The sequence below is a fragment of the Silurus aristotelis genome (assembly GCF_946808225.1).
Source record: "Silurus aristotelis genome assembly, chromosome: 25".
In the NCBI taxonomy this organism is placed as follows: domain Eukaryota; kingdom Metazoa; phylum Chordata; class Actinopteri; order Siluriformes; family Siluridae; genus Silurus; species Silurus aristotelis.
In genome coordinates this window covers 11,932,562-11,960,194 of record NC_139598.1, presented here as the reverse complement: position 1 = coordinate 11,960,194, position 27,633 = coordinate 11,932,562, and the positions used below count along the sequence as shown (strand labels likewise).

At 36.6% G+C, this 27,633-nt stretch overlaps 2 protein-coding genes across 3 annotated transcripts in view; one reads left to right on the top strand and one right to left on the bottom strand.

The window, feature by feature from the left end:
- Window positions 1-5,089: 5,089 nt before the first annotated feature.
- sgk2b (serum/glucocorticoid regulated kinase 2b) lies at window positions 5,090-9,335 on the bottom strand. Of its 2 annotated transcripts, none has more exons than XM_083530000.1 (12): window positions 9,187-9,335; window positions 8,951-9,026; window positions 8,365-8,431; window positions 8,073-8,113; window positions 7,891-7,948; window positions 7,676-7,759; window positions 7,464-7,595; window positions 7,205-7,317; window positions 6,351-6,570; window positions 6,115-6,270; window positions 5,948-6,037; window positions 5,090-5,786 (listed from the first exon to the last, which is right to left on the bottom strand). In XM_083530000.1, the coding sequence occupies exons 1-12, from the start codon at window positions 9,251-9,253 to the stop codon at window positions 5,643-5,645; spliced, it is 1,248 nt and encodes a 415-aa protein (XP_083386126.1). In that variant the 5' UTR covers window positions 9,254-9,335; the 3' UTR covers window positions 5,090-5,642. The 2 variants fall into 2 exon arrangements, with proteins under 2 accessions (XP_083386126.1, XP_083386127.1); XM_083530001.1 differs by having other exon boundaries at window positions 8,073-8,110.
- Window positions 9,336-16,601: 7,266 nt separating this feature from the next.
- ptpn3 (protein tyrosine phosphatase non-receptor type 3) overlaps window positions 16,602-27,633 on the top strand; it is a 33,820-nt gene continuing 22,788 nt past the window's right edge. The window contains exons 1-3 of the mRNA XM_083529908.1: window positions 16,602-17,027; window positions 26,800-26,962; window positions 27,356-27,463. Coding sequence (XP_083386034.1) covers window positions 26,819-26,962; window positions 27,356-27,463 — 252 coding nt within the window. The 5' untranslated portion in view covers window positions 16,602-17,027; window positions 26,800-26,818. The remainder of the gene's footprint in view (window positions 17,028-26,799; window positions 26,963-27,355; window positions 27,464-27,633) is intronic.

Here is a 27,633-nt window from a genome sequence, read left to right as displayed (position 1 = left end):
GTCACAATTCTGCCCAGTTGTTTGTTCTAAGAAACAGGTGACAGGATCACATGGCATGGTGTTTACAATACAATAGGCCAGAGTAGACAGGGGCCACAAGTTGACTTTAGGCTACAGGAAGAGACAGAACTCCCTCATGCTTGGTGGAGCAGCAGACAAAACACTGTAGACTTTATGTTTGATGACATGTTGTTGACATGATGACATGTAACTCCCAACTGGTTATTACAGATTTACTCAAAAAATTCCCTAAAGAGTAACATATAGTATAAGTCATGTGAGGTAGACTCATTAATATAATCATGCTTTACCTAAATCTATAGTCTTGTCTATTGTCAGCAAAAAAAATAGTCACAATGATTTATGTCAATTTTCTGTCTGAGCAGTAGAGGGAGCACAGATGGAAACAGATGGGGCCTTTTCTTCACTTACAATCGAGGGAACAGGAATTAGTCACCTTTCTCATATTTATTTTCCAGCCATTACCGTGTTCCCTAGGGACTTAGTGGCCAAACCTTCAGCAAAAAAAAAAACAAACATTAAAACAATAACCTTTTTTTTACTGTTTGTCTGTGACACAACTGATGGTTTTATTTTGTATACAACTTTATGAAGCCACTTGGCCAGCCAACTGGCACTTCCTGTACTACCTGTCTGTACTATAAACTCATCTATGACGAGTCTTATTTGCTCTGTCACATTTTAGAAGATCTATTTTTTATTTATTGATCATAAAAAATGAACCATCCCCAGCCACTCTCAGTGCCGGTCCCAAGCCCGGATAAATTGGGGAGGGTTGCGTTATGAAGGGCATCCAGCGTAAAACATGTGCCAAATCAAAACGTGCGGAGGATCCGCTGTGGCGACCCCTAACGGGAGAAGCCGAAAGAAAGTTTTAATCATAAAAAATGTTGTTACATTTATTATAAATGTTGTTATTGCAAAAAAAAAAAAAAAAAAACATCAGGGTTTGTGAAATCATTACACATCTAGTGCATATACATGAATGAAGCAATGTTTTGTGGACTCTCATACCAGTGGAGTCTTTTCTTCTTCTTCTTTCGGCTTCTCCCATTAGGGGTCGCCACAGCGGATCATCCGTCTCTATACCCCCCTGTCCTCTAAATCTGCCTCTTTCAACCCAACGACCTGCATGTCTTCCTTCACCACATCCATAAACCTCCTCCTTGGTCTTCCTCTTTTACTCCTTCCTGGTGGCTCCATCCTCAGCATTCTCCTACCGATATACCCCATGTCCCTCCTCTGAACATGTCCAAACCATCTCAATCACGCCTCCCTCACCTTGTCTCCAAAACGTCCTATATGCACTGTCCCTCTAATAAACTCATTTCTGAACCTGTCCATCGTCGTCACTCCCAACGAAAACCTCAACATCTTCAGCTCTGCTACCTCCAGCTCCACCTCCTGTCTTTTACTCAATGCCACTGTCTCTAAACCATACAACATCGCAGGTCTCACCACAGTCCTATAAACTTTCCATTTCACTCTCGCAGATACCCTTCTATAACAGATCACTCCTGTCACTCTTCTCCACCCACGCCACCCTGCCTGCACTCTTTTCTTCACTTCTCTAACACACTCTCCATTACTTTGCACTGTTGACCCCAGGTACCTGAACTCCTCCACCTACTCCACCTCTTCTCCCTGCAACCGCACCACTCCACTGCCCTCCCTCTCATTCACACACATGTACTCTGTCTTACTTCTACTGACTTTCATTCCCCTTCTCTCCAGCACATACCTCCATCTCTCCAGGCTCTTCTCAACCTGCTCCCTACTCTCACCACAAATCACAATAACATCCATAAACATCATAGTCCATGGAGACTCCTGTCTGACCTCGTCCGTCAACCTGTCAATCACCACTGCGAACAGGAAAGGGCTCAGAGCCGATCCTTCATGCAGTCCAACCTCCACTTTGAACCAGTCTGTCGTTCCCACTGCACACTTCACTGCTGTCACACTGTCCTAATACATGTCCTGCACCACCCTCACATACTTCTCTGATACACCTGACTTCCTTATACAATACCACAACTCCTCTCTTGGCACCCTGTCGTACGCTTTCTCTAAAGCCACAAACACACAATGTAACTCCTTCTGACCTTCTCTATACTTCTCCATCAACATTCTCAAAGCAAGCAGTAGAGTCTTTTATATACATAAAATAGAAGTTAACATTGCAGTATCAAAGCAAAATGCTAAAATGGCCAGGAATATTATTCCTGTGTGCCAGAAGAAAAGTTTTTTTAATTCCTGTTATGAGGCAAATTTGAGCAAATCCCACAAATATGATTGAGATTTGGGGAATTTGAAGGCCACGTGAACATTCAATTCAATCTAATTAGTATATCGTTATTTTTTACAATAGACATTGTCTCAAAGTAGTACAGACAGTCGTCGACTTACGACCTATGCAACTTACGACCACAATCGCTAGCCGCGGCGTACGACAGTAAGAAACAAAATGGTGTAGAGATGATACAAATGGCATAAAATGAAATATAACAATAATGAAAGAAAATTATGATAAAATACTACTTAAAGATTTTTATAACATAATTTCACAGTAGTGTACATATAGCCTACTCTACTTACGACCAAATCGTGTTACGACCAATCTGTCGGAACCAATCGTAGTCGTAAGTCGACGACTTCCTGTATATAAAAGAATGTGGATGTTTATTGCATATAAGGTCATTTCTAGGGATGCACCGAATATTCGGCCACCGAAAATTCGGAATACAACGGAAAGACTTTGATCACCGAAAAAACACGGCCGAAACAGTTTGTTGTGATGACGCAAACAGAAACCGCTGCCTGCACGTGCCTGTCTAAAACAACATGTCTGCGGTGTGGACGTATTTCAGTATATCTGAGAAAGACCCACGGATAGCGATTTGCAAAACATGTAATGCCGAAATTTCAAGAGGGGGTGCGTCTGCAAAAACTTTCTCCACGTCGGGTTTAATTTGTAATCCAAACATCCGATCACTATACTGAATATGAGAGAAACGCAAACGCACAGAAAAGCAAAACCCCTCCGAGCATGCGCACTCCGTCTGTGGTAGACGTTTTTGAACAGGCAGGAAGTTTCGCAGTGATATTGTTGTATTGTATCTTTAAGCAGTTGCACTTGTTCTGAATGCACTTTGTTTTTATGAAAGAACATATTAAATTTTACAACCTTTCAGCAGACCAGAGGGCCTGTACATTATTATTTAATGTACACATGAGTGCATTTAAGTTAAACATTTAAGACTGAATTTTTATTTATTTTATCCTGTGCATTGTTGCAATGTGCTATTAATAAATATTTTCATAATTTGTAATTGATTTATTCTTTGAAACTTTAATATTAATTTATGCAATTGAAATGCCTTGATTTTAGTAAGTTTAGTACACAGTCATAGCCATAAATACAATGGTAATAATAATTGGCATAATTTCTTTCGGTGTTTCGGTTTTCGGCCTTGTTTTCCTCCTTTTTTGGTTTTCGGTTTTGGCCAAGAATTTTCATTTCGGTGCATCCCTAGTAATTTCTTATAATTGTTTATTCCAGATGAGCCAGTGGCGACTGTGGCAAGGAAAAATCTCCCTGAGATGCTATGAGGAAGAAACCTTGAGAGGAACCAGACTCAAAAGGAACCCATCTTCATCTTTGTGGCACCGATCGTCCATTAATTTCAGTTACATTGTTGAGGTTTGTAGTTATAGGTGCATAAATGTTCATCTATTCATGTAACCTGTGGTCCTGAGCTATTGTGGGGTACCTTTGATATTAATTACAGTCTGAAACAATCCTCAAAGTTCTTGAGTTGCCCGGTGGTTTGATGGATCTTTAAGCTGTAGGTGTGGAACCATCCCCAGCTGCACAGAGAGGAAGACCCCATCCAGAGCTAGGACATCAGGATGAACCAGGCAGATCCAGAGAGAAGAAAGGACAGAAAAACTGTTCACTGGAACCTCAGAGGCATGTTTATTAGATAGCGAGAGTGAGAGCGAGAGTGAGAGCGAGAGAGAGAGAGAGAGAGAGAGAGAGAGAGAGATTTGACAGATATGAAGACAGATATTAAGACTATTTAACTGTTTAAGGACACTATACAGTGTGATAAGGATGTGAGAAAGATCTAAGACCTAAGGAAGATCTACTGACAAAAGGTTAGACTCAAGTTCAGTCTAAACTTAAACACTGGGACCGTGTCCTAAATACTAACTGGAATGCTTATTTCTGAGCTTGCGCTCCTCCTAGACAATTCTCGCAGTGTGCCAGGGAGGATTATCCTGCCGAAAGAGGCTAATACTATAAGGTAATATTGTTGCAGTTGTACACCTCTTCATGGCATTAAAAATTTTGCTATGTAAATTCCAGGATACAATTACATTGCCCAGAGCTTCATGCTGCCTCTGCGGGCATGCCTTCTGTACATAGTGCATCCCGAAGCCATGTCCTCCTCACGTAATTCAGACACACACACACACCTGGTCATCAACATTCAATAAAAATAAAAAAAATCATCAGACCAAGCTACCTTTTTCTGTTGCTCCATGGCCCAGTTTTAATGTTCAAGTGCTCACATTTAGTGGTGGACATGGGTTAGTATGGGCCCTTACCTGTCTGCTGCTATGAAACCCAATACACAGCAAGCTGTAATGACTGCATCTTCCAACTCTGTTCTGTCACAGACATCGTTATGGTTTTGGCAATTTGTACTACAGTAGCTTTTCTGTGGGATCGAACCAGACAGTTAGCTTATACTCCCCACATGTATCAGTGAGCCTTGGGTGCTTATAACCACATTCATATTCACCAGTTGTCTTTCCTAAGACCACAAGAAAAAAGTGGCCTTGGTAAGTACTAATTACTGCACACTGTCAACACTCGACAAGACCTATTGTTTTGAAGATGCTCTAACCCATTCACAATTTGGCCCCTTGTCAAAGATCCTGACACTTGCTAATTTTTCCTGCTTATAACACATAAATGTCAAAGAACAATTAATTTGCTGCCTAATAGATTTCACCACATTAATGGTGCCATTGTAATGAAATAATCAATGTTATTCAATTCATCCATCAGTGGTTTTAATGTTATGGCTAAACAAAGTAAGTTAGCAGAAACTTTAATACCAACTGATAACACATATTTTTGTTGTTGTTGAAAACATCATTTAGGAAATTGTTTTACATTTGACTAATGCACAATATTAGGATATTAAAAATAAATAAATAAATAACTCAATTAATTAATTAAATGAAGAAACAAATCATTGCAGAATTTATATACAAGTATGTAAATATAGTTCTAGTGTAAAATATATAACGTGACACAATCTTCCAAAAGTAAATGCCAAATAAAAGATACAAATATAAAAGAAATGAAATAAAGAAAATTTACATAGTTGATTCACTGATTTCAGTATTAAAAAGAGATTGACAGCAGTGCAGCAGAAATACAGTGGTCCATATGGCATCCAAAAAAAATAACAAATAAGTAAAAATAATAAGAAAATACTTTTAACATAAACTTTTAGGTAAACATCAGTATCCACTCAGAGGTATAATCATGGTCAGTTTCCCAGGAGGCAGGTTTGATTTCACATTGTTGATCATCATCTCATCTACATTGTTACCGATGAAATGTTTTCACTCAAGTAGCTGAAGCCAGGGAAGATTACTTCAGTCTCCTCACACACACCCAGAGACTCTGGGACAGGAAGTCTTGTGAATGCAGGGTTAATGTTTGTCAGGTCATCAGGGCCAGACTGATAAGGATAAAGAGAAATAAACAAACCTAGGTTTTCTTTAAAGTGTTTTAAGAGAGTTATAGAAAAGAAAAGAAACAGTATCTCTAATTGCTAAAACCAGCATATATTTATTTTTAATTACATACAATGATCAGTTTAGATTTTTTTAATGAACTCACCAGTGAGGGAACGAAAGGAGGTGGGATTTTCTTTGTCACAAGATCATCCCAATGGATAGAGGAAAAGAATGAGTGCTGCTTCAGCTCATCCTAAAAGGTGACACAATGTTACTAAACCAGTGAGTAAATGTGTTGCAATTCTTGCTGTTGCATGAGTACAGATTTACCATGTCACGTTTAGCTCCAAGTCTCTTAGATCTGTCTTTGTTTAGCAGCCTTTTGAGAAAATCTCTTCCAGCCTTGGATACTCCAGGCTTAAGGACCAATGGCTGATAAATGATATTGCCTAACATCTTTATGCGGTCTGCATTGTAGAAGGGTGGCTAGAGAGAGACAGATGTCCATTAAAGATAATTTAATGCACATCATGCGGTTTATTTGACTGCTATGTTTTTTAACTCACCAGACCATAAAGCATTTCATGCAGAACAGCTCCAAGCCCCCACCAGTCCACGGTACGGTCATACTCATGCTGCTGGAGAACCTCAGGTGGCAGGTATTCAGGAGTTCCACAAAAGGTTTTGGTGGTCGCACGTCCCACTATGCCCTCTTTACACAAGCCAAAATCTGTTAGGACCACGTGGCCTTCAGAGTCGAGCAAGATATTCTCCGGCTTCAGGTCCCTTCAACATAAAAGAACAGGTATGTGACCTTATTGTGGGGAATTTATATGCGCATTTACTTTGTGTACATATAAATGCTTCTCAGGATTAATTGCCAGAACTGTCCTCACATTGGCCCATATACAGAGTTTGTCCAAAAGTTAATAATATGTAGTTCAAGACACATTTTCACATGAGGTTTTAACAATGACGTATAAACCAGCAGGGTCAGGTCTTATGTGTAAAGGGCTAGTGTGGGTGCAGGTTTTCATTCCACCTAAGCAGTAGCCACACCTTAGAAAGAAGCTAATTCAATAGGTGGAATTAAGTGTAGCTCATATGTGAATAGGATTGGTTACAACTGGTCAACAGCACCACTTAAACGCAAGCACCATTCTTTAAACTTATTAAAATCAGTGATAGAAAATAATATTTTTTTCCTTTGCAATTAAATGTAGCACAATGCAGTAATGAGTCAGCACATTCCATTATATTATGTGCTGACACCTCAATTCTAAATATTTCTCAATGACAGGAAATTGTGAACATTCTGCTGGGCTTTATGAGGACACACATGGTCATGCAGCACGTGTGTGTGTGTGTGTGTGTGTGTGTGTGTGTGTGTGTGTGTGTGTGTGTGTGTGTGTGTGTGTACCTGTAGATAATGTGCAGTGAATGTAAGTGTCCAAGTGCACTGGCTATTTCTGCAGCATAGAATCTGGCTCTGGGCTCCCTGAACACACGTTCTTTTTGGAGGTGGTAAAAGAGCTATGAACACACACACACACACACACACACACACACACACACACACACACACACACACACACGTCAGCACTATAGTCAAACCTGCCATTAGTTTTAATATATCATCATTTGGTAAAGTGTGTGTGTGATTGTGTTTGCATACACACCTCTCCACCACTTGCATAGTCCAATACAAGACAGAGCCTTTCTTTGGTCTGAAAGCTGAAGTGAAGTCTCACCAAGAAAGGATGATTCACAGTTTTCACTAGCACGTTACGCTCACATAAGATGCTTCCTTCCTGTTAGGAACAACAGAGTCAAAATGCACACACAAACACGAACAGCACACAGCCTGTGTAAGCCACATAGAGAAACTTACTGCTTCTTTCTTCAGGATAATGTCCTTTTGCAAAACTTTGACTGCATAGTATCTATTGTTCTCCTTATATTTTGCTAAAAGAACCTAGACATGGAGAAAGACAAGAAAGGACTGGTAAAATTCTATTAAAAACATTTTTGACATAATTTAATTGACATTTGAACCTAATAAAAGCAAATTATAATTAAAATGAGTATCAAAATATATTTTTTTACCTTGCCAAAACTGCCTGTTCCAATCACTTTCAAGTAGTCAAAATCTGCTGCCGAAACCCTGCATCCATAGAAATTAATATAAATGTATAAAGTATAAATATAAATATAAAATATAAAAGTAAATATAAATGTATAAATGTATAAAGGTCCATGTCCTAATAAAGGGTATATTGCCTACTTACTGAGACTGTCGCAGCTCCTTTGCTTTACTGGTGAAGCACTGCTTTTAGAGAACAGAAGAGTAGATGGGGATGATATTAAATGGACAACATTATGTTGTGAATTGTACAGGAATCATGGACTCTATTTAAGATTTCAGGCCACAGTTCTACCTACATGTCTGCAATACTATGAATCCAAGGACTCTCATTGAAAAAATTGAACCTCATGATTCCTGTCTATGTAAACTGTAACTCAAATTTGATACGCCTTCACGGTAAAAAGAGCTGAGGAGATCCTATGAGTTTCACTTACTGCAGCTGCTGCAGATTCATCAGACAAACTGGCTTCTGGTCTCAGAAAACACTTTAAATCCATACTCCTGGGATAGACAGAAACCTACTATTAGTGCAATCCAGCAAGCTACAAGACATTATGCATTCTTTTTAACAACACTGTATGAGGATTTGCCTGCATGCAACATTTAAAGTTTTAAAGATACACACAAACACCCAACCAAATATTTTATCTCCCTAAATGCCGGTGGAACAGTACAGAATCTTCCCAAGTATGAATTAAAACTCGAACTGTTCTATATTATCGTATAGGAACCAAGACTACTCTCAAGTCTAATTTGTAGTAGTCCGTAAGCATAAGCACAATCTAAACTATACTGCCCACTACATAGATTTTTTTTTACTGCCTATGTAGTGCACTTTTAAGGAGGAGCAATGTGTTTGGGACTGAGCCGAGGTCATGTTCTTTAAAGTTAAGGAGTCTGACCTCACAAGGCTAGTGTCTATATTGAGGGTTACATAATAAAAGTGAAATGTTTCCTTATAATAAAGAAAATAAAAAATTATCCTTATAATTAAGAAAATAATTTTAAAATAAAACTTACTGTTGATACACTGGAACTTGGGTCCCAAGTTTCTGTAGCAGGTCAGTTGAACTGTTTTTTCTCTCTCTGATCAAAGCTATAAAAATAAAAAAGAATCGAGAAAAAAAGGTTTCTAGGTTTCAAAAATGAAATAAGTCAACAGTTAAACTCAAAAAGAAACAAAAAACAACTTCATATGTTATTAAACTTATAGAAAAGTTAAAAGAAAGTTTGAAAAAACTGGTTGTTTAACCCACCAGCAAAGTATGAGATTATCCCCTTCATTTTGGCATATGTGACAGGCCTCCTGCTCGTTTTCACCATACTGAGTCTCAGCTGGAGCGACTGAAGTGTCTGAATGAACTGGCTCTCGCTCTACTGGTCTGCTCTGGTTCGGTGCGACTCCTGATGAAGAGGTTATTTTCTGCTGGGCACGTGGACATTCGATGAACTCATGACGTCAAATGAGGTTGTGTAGTCACTATGAGCTGCATTCTCTCTCTCCCTCCCTCCCTCCCTCCCTCCCTCCCTCCCTCTCTCTCTCTCTCTCTCTCTCTCTCTCTCTCTCTCACTTGCATGGACAATGCACCTGTTATAGTGTGCAAATATGACAGGGGCGAAGAAAAACTAATGACTGTGCATATTTATTGTAATCTTTAGAGTTTTTTCCTACACTGGCACTTTGCATTTTTTCACTTTTTAATTATGAACATTCTTCAAACATGTAAGTGCTTTGACAATATATATATATATTTTTTTTTAAATAATACTACTACTACTACCAACAACAATAACTACAACAATATTAACACCCACTGCCATATTTTTTATGAGGTCAAAGGAACCCTGAGAACCCTGAGAACCCTGAGAACCCAGAGGAAACCCAAATTCTGCACAACAAACTGAGCATAGGATCTAAATGGGCATTTGATCTGTAAGGCAGCAATAACCACTTGGCCGCCATGCCAGCAATAAGGCCATTCATGTCGTGCATATTTTCACTGTGTGTGTTGAAGGACAAATTTTTAAAACATGAGAATTTCACCGTCCTGAAAAGTGCAGTTTCTTGACCCTTCTCTCAGTCAGGGTTTTACAAAGGTCCCTTTAGGACCATCTAAGCACCTATACTATATCAGTGATTTTGTTTAGAGGAGACAAAAGCAATGCAAATTACTCAACTTGTTTTTAATCAGTATTGCATTTGGGCTACACCTTGTGTGAAAGAAACCCAGCCAAGTAATTGACTATTCTCATATATAATAATTTACCTAATTTTAATATAATATAATATAAACAATTTAAAGTAGTCTGCTTATAATAAGTTCATATGGATTGCTTACAGTAACATTATTTCACCACAGTACATCAAATGAACTTAATTTATGTGACCCAGTAGGCATGTTTTTTAATATTAAGGATGAAATAAATTAAAAAATATTAAAAAAAACTTCATATCATTAAATTGTAAACACTTATTTCATGAACAGCTTAAGATAAATGAGGCTACAGTGGAATGTAAACTTAAAAATCATGATGATGAATTACATTTTTTTCTGTTTGCTACAAAGGTTTAGGGCTGCAATTGCCATTAACAGTTTTGCATTCAAATGTCCATAACCTCAATAACCTTAGCAATGATTAAACTATAATGAATGGACATTCGGTGTCACCCAGATGAGTATGGGTTCCCATTTAGTAAGGTTTCTCTCAAGCTTTATTCTTCATACCTCATGCTCATTACAGAATAAACTTACAAGCACTAATTTATGATGGTAAAATTTATGTTAACAATTTTTTAAAAATATTTTTTAATAGATTTTTTTGTAGTTTGTTGTCCTATGTATACTTTTAGGATGTGCTTCCAGAGCTTGGCTTCCAGGTGCTCAAAATAAAAATAGATTGGACCTAATTAGACCTATGAGTGAGTAGTTTGGGCCATTATTTGTGCAACCGATAAATAAAAGATGTTTTAAATTCAAGTTCTTGGTTTAAAGGCTGTTTAATATTCCACTCTGGGCAAACCTTTAAAACCAAAGGAAAATCGGGAAAGGGCTTTGAAAACAGAAGAGAGAAGTTTGGAAAAGTCATTATATGAAACAGAAATGTCTCTATGTACCCACATTTTTAATAACTGGCCAATATAACAGGGTTGTAGGAAAGGGTAAATCTTACTGTTTGTATGCTGTGTGGAGAGGCTGTTTTTTATTTCTTTTCATAAGCACTTTTGGTAAACTTCAGTAAGATATGGAATGCTGCTGATTATTATAATTTTTTTTTTTTTGTCTTTTAGGACCATAGGACTTTCACAACCGTTTGTAACAGCTCATCAAGCAACATCTGTTAAAAATATTACCTGGATCATATCAACTTCTGTGGCATGATCTTTACTTGGAGACCTAAATCAGCAAGATCGCTGTCAGCAGTAGCCTTGGTTTCTGAATTATTACTGCTCTGGCCAGAACTGATTTAGGATTGGGCTTGAGTTTAAATGAGAAATTACCTTTTATTTAATAGGTCCTGACTTGTCTGGTCTGCAAATGTCCCTATTTGTATTTTAAATTAGAAAGGTGACATTTAATTAACTAAAAAACAAACTCCAGCAGAAGCTAAAGGTAATTTACTATAAACTATTATATAAACTATGAATCTACATAAACCTATCATCTAGTTTTTTATTAGTTGGTAACTCTGTTGCACTTGCTCTTGTGGTGCCCAGGGCTACTGTGCTGCAGGCCTGAAAACCCATCTGTGAAATAGCAACTACTAACATGTCTCTGTCTAAACTGTGATTAAACTCATTTTTAATTAAACACATAAAGCTTCTGTAGTTATATAAAAGTAAATTTTTGTTACTAAAGTTATTTCGATAAATGCAGAAGATTATGAATCAATGTCATGGAAATTCACAGAGAGAACCTGTCCAATAGTGGTGACACTTGCTAACCATGTTCTATTCTTATAAATTATGTGTTCAGGACAACTACTTGTTATCCAAATGCTGACGCCCTCCCTCACCCAGAAAAACCTCCTTAGTACAAGAACATGGTAACCTTCCTTTAATGTAATTTTATAGGTTTCATAACTGTCGTGCCCACCTGTCACCACAGTCTCTCTCTCTCTCTCTCTCTCTCTCTCTCTCTCTCTCTCTCTCTCTCTCTCTCACTGACACACACACACACACACACACACACACACACACACACACACACACACACACACACACATACATACATAGATACACACACCATTGAATATATAAGGGTAGGTTGCATGCTTCCAATTTGCTATGATGTACTGGAGAATCAAACAAAAAAGAAAACAGACTAAAATTTGTTAGTGAAAAAAAAAAAAAAAAAAAAAAAGGACACTTTAATACAACAAATATATATATATTTTCTGCTCAGTAATCAAAACTGTAAGAAAGAAATGTATCATTATCCAACATACCTTTTATTTATACCTACATCCAGAATTACTGTTGGAGGACTCAATGTTCCTATTCTAAAATGACAGATGCTAGATGATAAGAGTTTATATTTGATCTGATGAGTGGAGGTTGAAGTTCAGTTTGAGTTTATGTCTAAATTAGAAAGACAATACCCAGTTGCAGAAACCAACCATGTGTAAGCGGATATTATGTTAATAAACTATAATCGATACCTTATGTAAGATATGAGTAAAAATCATTTTACTTAATTATTAATCTTATTTAGTGTTCAAGTCTAGTTAGGCAGAGCATCAGCTACAGGTAGAAGGCATTTATTATAGTGAATCTGCCTTTATTCTTACATTTATGTGTATTTTATTGTTTTCTCTGCATGAGTTCAAAGAAGAACACAAATACTGAAAACAGAGTAAATGACTAAATATGTTCAATTCGTTCCAAATATCCAGAGTTTATCATCTGGTAACACTCTAACTAGGATCTAGCTTTTCAATTTAGAACTGTAAATAAAGTGTTAGTCAGCAATCACCACTTGTGTTAGCTTAATATAGTTCACCACAGCTTTTCTATAGTGGTTTTGAATTTTCCATAATTGAATGACTAAATGAAGAATAAAGAAAAAAACATGTGACATGCTAATATACACTATATGGACAAAAGTATTGGGACACCTGGATTTTCAGCCATATATGGATGCCTTTGGTTGTGGTAGCATTAAATTTTCACTTCACTTGAACTAGAGACCCAAACCTGTTCCAGCATGACAATACTCCTGTGTACAAAGCGAATAAATGTAAATAGATATGGCTACCATAGACTGAAGTAAAAGCTTTTAAATAGTCACTATAACGCTCTAACCTCAACCCTACATTAGTATATAGATATTGTTATATAGAGATGTGGTAAAGAATTTGGAACATGGCACCTTTGATTTGAAAACATACACTTGTAAGGTCAGATTAGAGCTTCCAAAGGAATACACAGATGAGCCAAAATGAGAGAGAAGTGTCATGACTTGGACTTGTTTCTGAAATAAGCTCACAAATTTTATTGATGGTGTAACTTGTATAGATAGATAGCTCCAGTAAGATATATTTATATTTATACACACAGAGTCTGGACCTCACCTACTATTTGAAAATAAATTAAATGGAAAGCTTACTGAGCCCTAGGCCTCCTCACTTTATATCACTCCCTGACCTCAGTGATGCTTTTAAGGCTGAATGAACACAAATCAGTGCAGCCATGTTCCAAAAAAGAAGAACTAAATCAGGAATTAGTTGTGAAAAACAAATACGGCTGCAATAGTCACGTGTCCACAAACCTTTGGCCATATAGTGTTTTTGTGATCCAGTACATAGATTTAAAAACAACATTTATCTCATCCTTTTCACACACCACGTAGGTAGTTACTAAATTGTTATTTATAAGGCTATAGTGCTCTGTCATAGGTGACTACTATCCCAAATTAAAAAATGACCCACCTTGCAGTATCCGCTTTGAACGCTAGAGGCGCTAAAGGCTGTTACACTTTCGAAAAGAGATGATAGTTACAGCTTTCTCCAGGGATTTGATATGGAACTGTTTTTATTTATTGTACATCACGTTAAGAGATGGTTCAAAGTTGAAAGTTGAATTTTCAAGAATAACTTTGACTGTTTTGTGTGAATTTGCTCAAGATCAAACTCTGAAGGGTTTTATCTTATCAAATGACCGGTGTTTTCTTGTGCACTATAATATTTATTATAAAACTGCCAACACTGTCATACACTAGTGCTGGTTAAAATCCAGACTTAATGAAAATTTGAACTGGCACTGAGCTCACAGGGGTCAGAGCGAGTGTGTGTATGAAGCAAAATTAGCAGTCCAAGATGGATGTAACAGAAAAGGTGCAGAGATGACAAGCAAGTCCGAATAAGGGCGAGTGCACATGTGAGACCTTACATGCATATTACTAATTTATAATATAAGGAACACATTTTCTATGGTTTTAATCGGGATTAATCACATGATTGTGATGAGTTACCTTGTGATTAATCGCAACTTAATCGCACATTTTTCTCTGTTCTAAATGTACCTTACATGAATACTTTTCAAGTTTGTAATATCGTAATCAACATGGACATGGACAAATATAGATGCTTTATGCAAATATACATTTATTATTCGTGTAACCATATTCAACATAGAGCATGACCACAAAATATTTGTGTATTAAATTAAATATGATGTTTAAAGTTTTGTAAATCATCAGGACACCAAACATAACTTTTGCTGTTTCCACACGGAATGTTTTAATTGCCAGATGTGTGCATTATGCTGGATTTTGGTGCTTTATTTTCAACTTGGCGCATTAATAAAACAAATGTTTACTGATTACAAACTATTTTTCTGTGTTTATTTTTTTAATATGAGTAAAGAAAGGACGTCATAAATAAATGTGTCTTTCACTGAAGGTTTTCATTTTGACTCATTGACTCATATTAATATGTTTATTTATATAGATTGTATTTCTTATATTATGTTTGCCACTTGAACTTTGAGAATGATGTAAATCTTTGGTTTCTGATGCTGGCAATTCTAATGAAATCATCTTCCGCAGAGGTAGATCTTTCATTCCTTACAAGGCATTGACAGTCCTCGATATTTCTTGTTTCATCATAGCATTTGGTGGTTTTTGGAGACTGCACCTGGGGATACATTTAAAGTTCTTAATTTTTTTTTTTATTAACTAGCCTTTATTTCATATAATAATGATAAACTATCCTTTCTCCTTCCAATTAAAAACTGAGTGTTTTTTGCCATAATATGGATTTGCGAAGTAGTTGTAGTAGCACTAATAGGGCTATTGACTGTGTACTTAACCTTTCCTCTGTACAAGGAAACTGATAGTCTAACGCACATTAATAAGGCAAGAAATCTCACACCTGTGAATTAAAAAAACATTTCAGGTGACTACCTCGTGAATCTGATGAAAGAATGCCATGAGTTTTCCAAACTGTCACTAAAGCTAGATGTAGCTACTTTGGACAAACTAAAATATAAAACATATCCTGAAATGTTTCACACTTTTTTGTTCGTTACATAATTCCATACATGTTTTTAATCGTTTGGATGTGTTCAGTATTAATGTAGAATGTTAAAATTAATACAAATAAAGAAAAAACACTGAAGGAGAAAGTGTGTCGAAACCTTTGACTGGCAAGTGTATGTATACAGTATAGATAGACAGACAGACAGACAGACAGACAGACAGACAGACAGACAGACAGACAGACAGACAGATAGATAGATAGATAGATAGATAGATAGATGTAGAAGACTGTTGACATTAACTACAATCCAAATCCATCCTCAAAGCTCCTGTTCTTACTCCGTAATTTCATGGATTCCCAGGCTATAGATGAGAAACCATCCCCAGCTGCACAGAGTGGCCTCCAATCGAAGAGAACACTATCCAGAGGCAGACCAGGACGAAGTTGACTGAGAGAGAGAGAGAGAGAGAGAGAGAGAGAGAGAGAGAGAGAGAGAGAGAGAGAGAGAGAGAGAGAGAAGTGACAGGAAGAGAAGGATATGGATTATTATGTGCCCTTATTGTTGTATGAAAGTTAGGGACACTGTGCAGTTGGGGACTCCGGCAAGACTCACTATGGCAACATAACTGAAAAGGGAGAGCCAGAAGGTAACAGACATGAGGGATCTCTGGGATAAGAGACGACCCACCACACCACCGTCAACAAACCTGAGTGAATGTGTGAGAGTGAGGGGACAACAGCATACAAATATCCCAGTTCAGCGAACACTCTATATCCATGATCCCTCCAGATCTGCTCCTTTACCTAACAAACCTACTTATAAAAGACGTCTAAATAAATATGTTTTCAGCCTCAACTTGAACACTGAGACTGAGGTGTAGAAGTAGTTCGAGATATTTAGGTCATTGGTTGAGAGTCTTGAACATTTCCAGAATTCCTAACCACCTGGGTGGGGCTTCTAGCCATAAGGAACACACTCAGCAGGTCAAACACCCCTTGTGTGTAATTCAAATAAGACTTGTCAAAACAAACATAATTAAAAACAATGAGTTTAAAAACATGAGGGAGGGGAGGGACAAAAAAAGTGTACATATATATATATATATATATATATATACACACACACATACATACAACTGTCATGTTGCACATAAAGTGTTTGTGTCACTGTTTATGTTCAGGTAGCCATGGGCGGGGCTTGTGGACTCCAGAGAGCCAGCGCCCTGAGTCGAGCACGCGCACCTTCACGTTCCTGCTCCCGCAGTTTTTTTTCTTCAATGAGAGTATAATGTAATAAAGTACACGATGTCGGCCGTGGCTGTGCTTTTATTTATGAAAGCATTAATGCACTTTAGCTGTTGTTAGAAAAGACAAAGAAAAAAAAGCCATCAGCGTTAGACTGAATCTGAGTGCAAGCGCTCGCGCGCGGTGACGCCTGAACCGTAAACTCCCGAAGGAAGCCGTCAAAAAAAAAAAAAAAAAAAAACCTCCGCGTTTTCCCGGAAGTTTACCAACACCTGCGACGACGCCGCTCGCTGAAACATGGAAACAGCTGGCTTTTCGCACGGGATGTCTATACAACATAAAGCAGAGTGACGAAGTGGACTTCCGGACCAGGGTAAGTCTTTTCAAACGGACTAAACTCGAAATAGTCCTTTAGGACCCTATCTATAGCTGCGTGCTAAAAGTACATTCCTGATTAAGCTTTCTATCAGCTTTTATATGGCGTCTGTCGAACCGAGCTTGTTTTAACGCCCTTTAAAATACATTAAAAAATATAAGTAGGTTGTAGCTGTTTGAGTTGTTGAACGGCTCGGCCAAAGCAAACTCTTCGTCATGGAGCGGAACATGCTGAAGGCGTGGTTGGCTCGTTCCAATTAGAAACTATGTACAAGGGGCTAAAGTCCAAACCGTTTGGATCTCTGAATGTAGTGCGCTAAAAAGGGTGATAGAAAACACTTGGTGCAGTGCGCGTATATAGGGGACAGGTGGGTATTTGGGATGCGGTCGTAGACTCGGAGTGCTTTTTTGAAATTCATGGGAAACTGATCGATAAATATTCGAAGCTGTTTGTGATCAGTTAAGAATGTGATTGGAATTGTTTACTAATTTTTGTAGCGTATGTTGTTGGTCACTTGGCCATGACTGATTTGTGGCAGTGTTGATTCAGGCTCCGTTTTACTGCTCATACGATCAGGGGTTCAACCCTCAGTATCATGCCTTGGTTGGGCTCTTGAGCGAGGCCCTTAACCCTATTTGCTCCAAGGGTGCTATACAATGCCCAACCCTGTAGCCTGACTCCAGCCTCCTGACAAGATGGGATATGTGAACATTTTTAATTTCCCTTTGGGATTAATCAAGTGCCCTGAACATCAATTCATCATCAGGATATTAGGTTTCCTATCAGCAGTGTTTGTCTAAAAATTAATTAGCAATGAATTCTAAATGTTCCTTTGGTATTTATTAATACACACAATTATTAAGAATCCACTTCTTCATAAGGACCTTACCCAAGATACCTAAACAAATGCAGGTTAATGCACACTGGCGTTTATAAAGGAAAATAATTCAAACTCGAGGGATGTGACTCTATATCACTATCATGTGACACTACATTTTTGTTACTTGTCACTGTAATAGCTTAACATAAAGGAAAAATACACTGTGTATTACCTTTATTTAATTTTCAGGTTTATAAAAGTGTGATTTTTAGAGGCGTTTAGAATGAACTTTTTTTCTTTTGTTGATTATATTGATTAAATCCATTTTCGCGATGGTTAACAGTTCTCGAGATGATCCACAATGCTGTTCGATGATCCCCTGATAATGGTGCCAGTGGTATTTAGCCCATGTTTCATCTCTGTTTAAAGACAACGATGCGGCAGCGCTGTAGTGCTTTAAGTCTGTCCTATAAATGAGTTGAGTATCTTGTCATATTCGCTATATGGGCAAACATTTTGTAACTGCCTGACAATCATACTTATATTTTCTGACCACTATGCCTGTGAGGTCATCTAACTTTTTTTTCTATTGAACAGCATTGGGACTGGACTAAATATATGTATCTATGGCATAAGTGTAGCAAACAACTGCTAAATTCTCAAGGGAATAACAAAGACACTGCATCAACCACTAAATTAGTATTAAAATGACTAAGCAAAAAGTGGCATATACAACAAAATGCAAACATTGCGATACAAATACAAATATTCAGTGTGATTTAAGGTGACGTTTTCCTTTAACAGAAGCATGTGTTTATATACACATTACAAGGATTGAGAAGTAAAACCGTAGGAGATGTGAAAACACTGATTTTTTTAAGCATCCCTGATAGCTTCCTTACTCGTACATGCACACCATTACGCACAAACATTGTATGGCTGGAGAGTCTTGTATTTGCTGTCAAAAATCTGAATGTTTCACAGCTAAATAGAAGCAAGGAATCCAAAAAGCTCACATTAGTGCATATCAGAATCATGGCCATATTGAGCATTGTCTGGGTATTCACTAAGGAGTAGTTAACTGCACATAGTCATTAAGTCTTTGTTGAACTGTTCTACTAGGAGGAGAGAAACAGGAAGGGGAGAACAGAGTGGGTGTTTTACTAGGAACACATTTTATTTGAATTTACATCTACATTCATGAGAAATTAGATACACATGGTGCAATATGTAAAAAGCTGGTTTTATTCATTCCAGTTATTTACTACTATTACTTCTCCTGCTGTACAAGGTAATAACATTAAAAGGTAATAAAATTCTACAACAAAATGTGTCATTCCAAACTATGCCAAATACTACAACTAGGCTGTATGGATTTGCCCCGATGCATTGACATCTGATGAGAAATTGGTGCTCCATTGCCATTGAAATAGATCTTAAAGGTGTTAAGTGAGGTTCAGGTCAGGGCTTTATGAATGTACCTCCATATTCTTCCACATTATATCTTCATGGAGCTTGCGTTAAACAAATGCATTGTCATACTTTGACATGTCTTAGCTTGTAGGTCACAAAAAAGAAAAATTCTAAATATGACACCAAATTAACTGCCAACTCACAAAGAATTATTTTGTGAGGTGCAATTTTTTTTATAAATCATAGATAATTTACTTGTCGATTTGAGCAGCGTTTCAACGAAATAAACCCCAAGATTGTCATTGTGAATTCTCATAGAATCTCTGTGTTCTGGTGAGACGTGCAAATGACATTTGTTTCCTTGAAAAACTCAAGTGTCTGTTATGACGACATCATCAGTATGATCACCATCATCATGTGCCTGTCCAGACTGAGAACTTAACTCTTTCCATCTGATTTGCAGAACCACAAATTTAGTTCAGCAGTTTTTCGTGTATGACTCCTAGTTTAGTTGTATGAGTGGATTTTTTCCCCCTTTCAGGATGGAAAAAAACTATTTCTGTGGTAATCCTAATCCTTATTTTCTTTCCTACCAAACAGAGCAAATATTTAGTTTGGTTTGATGGGCTGAAGGCAGTTCTCTCCAGAGTGGATATGAAAATACCACATTACTCATTTCTCTTTCATCAGTTTCATGTGTGCTATAGACACAACAATGTCAAGAATTAATAAGGTATAAATGTTCACTTGTGATTGACGGAAGATTAGAGCTGCAAATAAACAGTGCTCTAGGACGATGATTATGACGATTGTAACTGAAGGCAGATTCAGCATGATGAATCTTTGCCATGATTTAGCGGAAGTTATCTTTTATGGCGCCGCCCAGCCTGAATGCCATCAACCTCCACTCTTTCCCAAGAACCAGGCTATGATATGCAAAACATTTCCAGAGAATTCATTAGCAACCGATATTTCGTATGCTTTGTTTCTATCTGAACTTTATTCCCTGCAAATAAATAGACTTGATATGAATGTTTGCTACATTAGTAACAGTTTCATGCTTATACAAATACAGTTATGTAAAAAATTGCAACATCGAGAAGGTGAACCTGGACATGGTATTTACAGAGGGTGATGCTTGAACGTCTCACACACTAGAGAAAGTAATTTTGATCAACATAAAGCTAACATGAACAACATGGTAGCAAAATATTGGTGTACATGGACCAACCTCATTCACTAGTTTTATATTTTACCATGTAGTCTGATATCTCAATAAAAATATGTGGAACCTGGGGGTGGGGGTGGGTGGGAGCATTGGCATCAGCACAAGTTCAAACAAAACCAGTTCGGAAAAGTCAGTCCCAGGACAGGGAGTTTTTCTGAGTTTATATGGGTTTTTACTTCTCATAGACACCCCAGTTTTCTCCACTCCAATCTCAGTCAGGATCCAAAAGGAAAAATAATGGGATCTTGTAAACACCCAGCACAGCTACGTATATTTACCGTGAGCAAAACAACTCAAAGCATGTAATATTCTGAAAATCTTTAACGGCAAGAAATAAAATTGAATGCTGATTGTCCGTTAGACTCAGAATGAGCTGGAATCTGGAAGTGTTGAACTGATTAAAAGGGTTTTTTTTGTAATGTATTGATCCCTTTATTATTAACAGAGGCAAGGGGAAAGTATTTTAGTTAGAAGATTATGATTATTATGATTATTATATTAGAAGATATGTAGCTATTAGAATGTGAAATGAAAAAAAATCCATGTCACAAACAAATAAATCTCCATCTGCTGAGGGCAGAATAGATTTCCGTAATCAAGCACAGCCACGCTGATATAAACTAGCCAGTAGTCAGGCTATTTAGTGTCTCAACCTTTTATTTGTTGTTTTAGTTGTAAAAGGGCTGCAGATATCATCTCTGCTAATACCTGCTAGGCAGGTATTTTTCTGCTTGTATAGTAAACGTTGTGGTGAATAAGTGAAAAATTCTTTATATTTGTGGCACTTGACAGACACCTTTATTCAGAGCATCTCATATTTATCTTATCCATACAACAAAGCAGCTCTGAGGTTCAGGAAATTGCTCCGTGGCCCAGGAGTGGCAGCTTGGTGTGGCTGGGATTTGAACTCATAACCTTTGAATCCAAAGTCCAATGCTTTAACCACTAAGCTGCCACCTCTTTATTCTCCTGCCCACAATAAATGTAAGATTTCATCATTTAAAATGTTTATTGTATTTTACTTTACCCAAGTTATAATTTTTGCTTATTGGGTTGAAATTTATATCATGCATTGTTACGTGTGCGTTATGTTTCAAGAGGGTTGTTAGCCCTAGCTATATCTTGGTTCTGCATTTTGTCATTTGCATAGGACATGGATCAAATGTGTAACTTATAACTGTCTCTTCTTTCTAACATTAAATACAGGCCCGGTATTATGAGCGTATTCACTGTATAAGTCCTGCCATTGGTTATCTTACAATCACTGTGTGAATGGTGAGTTTAAAAAGTGTTTGTGTTTCTAGAATTTGTTGTTTAAAAATAAAGCTGAATATTGAGGATTTATCTCTGGTCTAATGATCACTCATTAAAAGTGCCTTCTATCTGTGAACATGCAGCTGAATAACATTTAAATATACGTAAATGGAAAAAGCCACGAGTGCGAGAGTGTTTGGCATTAATATGCACACACACACACACGTACAGTGGGAGAAAGGTTAGATGTTTAAAGTCAGGGAAAGTTACATTAATATGCAAACGCTTTTTCCCCAAATGACTTTTTATCCTTGGTTGTGAAATGATATGTGAAAAGGAGCAAACTGTACAAATAGCTGCAAACATGATAGTTGTTTTATACTTCATGTACAATAAAAAACAACAGAACACAAATTGTGTCGTTTACAATAGCTAGACACCCAGTCTTTTTATTCTTGTTTTAGGAGACGCTCTTCAACCACTATTTTTTTTTTGCAAACTGCTTCTCTTGTACAGCAAGTTTAACTACACAGTTGAAGTAGTTCAGAGTGGATTTTGAGCCATGCTTTGGATTATTGTTCTGTTTTGGATGCCAGTGTCCTTCCATTTTTAATTTCTTCTTTGGCGATGCCACCTTTGCTCCAGGATTTGCTGATATTCAGTGGAATTCATTTTTCCATCTTATTGCAATGTTGCCTGTACCAATGGCTGCCACAAAACACCGTGTTTTTTTGCCAGCCGAACCTTCCTTCCATCTCAGGGTTTTACTTTGTCTTTTAGTTTTTGCACATGTAAAATGCCATAATTATTTAAAATAAAAATTCTAATTATGTAAAATGTTGATGGTTAATCAAACTGTGCAGAAAATTCACATCTGTGGATTTAAAAACAATCCAAAATGTGTAAAGTGAAATGTGTAAAAGTGAAAGAGAAATGTTTCGAATGTTTCAATAGTAAAACAGAAGTTATTGTAAGTGATCTACATTTACATGCACACCGGTGCTTAGTGAGTTCTTTCAGAATGGATCTTCATTCACCAGGTAAATGAAATAAAATATTTAAAATGACTATGACAAGTACTTAAAGGTGCAATAAAGTAAATGATTGAATTCCTCTCTATTTTTGTATTGTTTAAATAATGTTGTGTGGGTTTTAGATGTAAATACATCCCATAATTATTGCGACAGAATCTCAGGACAAGGTTGAGGTCTGGTGATTGATAGATTTTTTTTCTTCCTTTGCCATTTAGATTCATTTTGCTTAATAGAATAACAATTTGAGCAGATGTAATTTGCCATGGATGTAGTTGGACCTCAGTGCAATCCTTTCATTGATTTAGTTTCGCCAAATTGAGGTCTTTTTTTTTTTATTATTATTATTATTAATTTTGCTGTTGTTGTTGATTATGTTGATGATCATGAAGAAGACAATGATGTCATGATGTTTTGTACTACTTTTGTAAGTTGTTCTTCACTACATTTCACTCATTTACACATTTAAGCTTACGTGTTAATTGTTTCAACTTATGGGAAAATAAGAGGATGACTATGTACCAGTTGTAGAGACCAAGCTTACTTCAAGCACAACTGTTTATCCCAATGTTCATCCGGGGGTCGGGGGGTAGATGATCAGATATAATAGCCATAGTTATCCCATGTTGACCTGTGTTGACCCACCATATTGTATATGAGAAGAGGGGAATAAAAAGGCAGAAAAAATGCCATTTGGAAAAACTTTTGAAAAAAATAAGGACCAGCTTTATGTTTCTCATTAGAGGCTACTGAATAGCTATATTATGCACTAATCATCATTGTAAAAAAAAAAATACATAAATTGGATTGTCTATCCAATTATGCTATGTTATTGAACTAGAACTTTTTGACAAAAATAACTGCCAAGTTTTCTGTTTATTTATTTTTTAAATATCATGAAATCATGAATGATTTGAACGCAATGTTTTTTGTATAACGCAGCATTTTTTTTTCTCCAGCACACAGCTCTCAATCAAGTTCGATTTTTGGCTCTTCATAGGACAACTTTTGGGTACCTCTGATTTATAGAGGGCAGTGGTGTACCCATGTTACTAATATTATTATAGTATTCAATTTGTATCTTGGTACATAATGCATGGTCACATATCATTATTACTGTATTACATCCAAAGGTCTAAGATACCAACTTCATGATGATGAATAAAGGAATTCGAGCTGGATATGATTTATTATGTGTAGGTATTTTACAGGAGTAATAAAACACTTAGAAATCTGATCCCGCACAACTTTAGAGAGATACAGCCTATCCAGGAGAAAAACGTCACAGCTGGGTAGTGGAGAAGCCTGCAGAAATGTTGCTATGACTGTGCGTAGTCATGGGTGAGTTGAGTGAATCAGTATCGCTGTTCTGTGTACACAGCAACATAGAGTTTGCAACAAGCCTTTAGGGGACAACTGACTTATCAAAGGAGATGAGGATGTGGACAGAGCAGGCTTTTGAGCTTCCTGACAAGGAGAGAGTGGCAACACCAGGCTAAGCAGAGAGCACAGCGTATTTTAAACTACACATTTCCTGAATAAAATGTGACCGTGTGACTAGATTCCAAATTCCTGTCCTGCCTAATTTTCTGATACAGTTGTGTGGATATTTTCTTGATTTATGTTGTTCTTAAAATCACCAGCTAATGAAGGATTTATGAAATGCCCTGTTAATATTTTTCCTTGTGTTTTTATCATTAGTTTTATTACCTCAAGTTATGCAAGCATGAGAAATAAATGTTCCTGTGAATTCTCTGTTAGTACTGAAATTACACCATGTTAGAACATGTGGTTTTATTACATACCTGTATTGTGCCTCATGTAACATCGGAACGCATTTGGAAACCATTGCAAAACATGGTCGTATAGAAGTTGGCATATTATGAGGTGAATTATTCACTGTGTACATTTCTTGTAATTATTAATTTAATTAATTATCACTGAAGGTTCTCTCCTCATTTGAGTTGTATTATAAAATATGTCCGTTAGCTACTTCCTTCCCTGACTCTGTAGTAAAATGTTTCACATTCCTGAGCTAAACTGCTTGAGGAGGGGAGAAGAGAATCAAAAACATTGTAGAGACATGTTTAGGCTCAAAATGTAGGCGTGTATGTTTGTGTTAAAGTTGTGCAATCTGGACAAATACACACTTTACACTAGGTCGTACCTTGAAACTAATTCTGTAGGAATGGTTTGTTGGTGAGCATAAAACATTACGGTATAAGATTTTAGAAGATCTGAATAAAACGGAGGGTCACACAGTGCCAGGGCCACAAGGACCAGAAATTTTCTTTTTAGAGACAAATACAATAAAGGGAAAACAGTGTTGCCTAGATTGGATTGCATGCTGTGAGTCATACCTTTTAATATTACTAAAGATGCTTTTGCCCTCAACATATTTAAGTTGCTCTATAACACGAATGCACCATTGATGATCTAAATCAACTTAACTTCAAGGTCCTCATCTATATGTGTTATATGACAGCATCCAGACAGGACACGTGCTGTAAACAAGAAAGAGTGGTTGTGTTTGCTGGCTATTTTTCATTTTGCATAAGTGTATAGATTGAAAATGTAATGGTTTGAAAATTTGTATTGCTAATAGTGGCATGCATTATGTTTAGCTAGCAAGTTAAATTTTAAATATTAATTTAGGTGACAAATAAGGCATGTGACTATACATGTCATATCCTTTTATAAAAGGCACTCGGTTTTGGTTTTGGTCAAATCAGACAGCAAAATTGTATAACTACGTTTGATGAGTCTCCAACATGTCTATGTGGCAAACAGGATTTCATAAGGCATTGCACCACTTCATCAACCACTGTGTCCTGTGAACAGATATTCTCTTGTGAGCTCAGAAATAGCCTTGGCTATGTGGTTGCTTCTCTGACTAATGCCCTCTTTAAATGGTCACTAATTATTGGTGGATTTTCCCTTCTGCTGGAGTTTGTGTTTTGCTCAGCAGGATGTTCAAATTTTGGGATTTTTTTTTTTTTAAGTAAAGACATTGATAATGTCCCATATTTGTTTGGATAGTTCATTGGTCTCTTATGATGCTGTTTGTTATGGTTCTTTAGTAACCTGGCGGCTTCCAGGAACAGGTTTATTAATAGATCATGTGACTTTATGATTGCTTTTGCTAATTCAGCAATTGCAGCTGGTTGAACTAGAACTAATTAAAAGTTTTGTCTGGGTGTAAAAACTTGTATAATCTTAACTTGTATTTTTGAAATAATTTGGCAAACTTCACTAACTACTGTAAAGTCATGAAATGTTAAATTTTTTAAAATTTAGTTTCAGGTAGTAACATTACAGTACTTTTGCAGCACACTGTGGTTAAAACCAAACCATATTTAGTATGAAAGTTAAATTTAAGTTGGGTTGAAAGAATAAACTCATAAAAATAACAGATTATTTGAAAAAATGTTCACCTGATTCACTTCTTACTTGACAGGAGATTCCCTGTCCACTAGCTGAAATAGGTTTTAATTTAGATGTGCCAGTAACAGAATCTCAGTCCATGCACCTCAATCTAAAAGTGTCAGACTCTGAAAATTACTCTGGCAGCCATTTATATTTTGCAAAGCATTCTTTGGGAATTTTCTTGTGCACACAGGGAAAGATTATTAATGACTGATATGTTGAATTGCCTGGTCACTGTTCATTATACATTAGAAATGTAATTATTACAAGTTCAAATTGTATTTAAATAAATTGTGGTCTATCATTTAAAATTATCTAAAAAAAAATTATGAAAATTAAAATGATTTAAACATTTTGTAATATAAGCACACTTCTAAAATATACATATTTTAAAACTATCTTTAAACAGATTAAAATAAAGGTTAAAAAGGGCAATTTGGGTTCAGGTTCTCTCATAGTTTTTAAGGGCCATTATAACAGCAAATACAGTGAGCATCAAAGGTTGTGTGAAGCAATCTTTGGTATTTGTTTGTGTGTGAATGTGTGTTGTAAGCCATAACCCATGTTTTTTTAATTTTTTTTATTGTGTGCTGGCAGGTCTGTTTGCGTGTAGAAGATGACTTCGCCATGGTGTGCACTGGGAAACAAAATCACCTCTCTGGGTCTGATTGACCTCTCCAAGCGAACACACATGTCAAACTCTGCCATATCTTGTTTAGTGCTTTTCCCTGACAGCACGGTACAAACTTTCACAGTCAGCGTAAGTACAAGCTAGTGTGCAGTTTAATTAAAGAATTAGAGTATGGTAAACATTATATTTAACTCCAATAATGCAGTCTTGGCTTAATTGCACATACAAACAGGACACCTTGGCACCTGCTTTGCCAAACTGCATTTATAAATAAACATAATTTCAATTATGAGAATTTGCTATTTCAAGTGAATGTTTTTTGATGTCCAGACATCTGCATAATAAATTTTTTAATAATGTCCAAATGAGTTCCAAACATCTTTTGTATCAAACTTCTCATATTATATATATATATATATATATATATATATATATATATATATATATATATATATATATATATATATATATATATAGTACGCTTCAAACACTTAAATTGATAGTGATTTTTTTTATGCACAGAAACATGATGCTGGGGTTTTGTTGTTTGACCTTGCTTTTGAACACCTGGGCATAATAGAGAAGCAGTATTTCGGTCTGCAGATCGGTGAAGACACCACTACTTCACCGGTGAGTGTGTGTGTGTGTGCATTATACTGTATTGGAGCATTAAAACCTTTAAATCAGACAGTTTTATGGCACAGAATAAACATGGTAATTAACACGTATTTGATGTACTTTGATACTTTACAGTATTACTATATGCATGCCAATAGCAGACATTTATATATTGCATTTTT

What these genes read in the sequence shown, in the direction of transcription:
- sgk2b (XM_083530000.1), bottom strand. Translation starts at nt 9,253, where the DNA reads ATGGTGAAAACGAGCAGGAGGCCTGTCACATATGCCAAAATGAAGGGG. An exon ending in AAGGAGCTGCGACAGTCTCA is followed by an intron (nt 7,949 to 8,072) that starts GTAAGTAGGCAA and finishes CTATGGATGCAG; the next exon opens with GGTTTCGGCAGCAGATTTTG. An exon ending in ATGAAATGCTTTATGGTCTG is followed by an intron (nt 6,271 to 6,350) that starts GTGAGTTAAAAA and finishes GTCTCTCTCTAG; the next exon opens with CCACCCTTCTACAATGCAGA.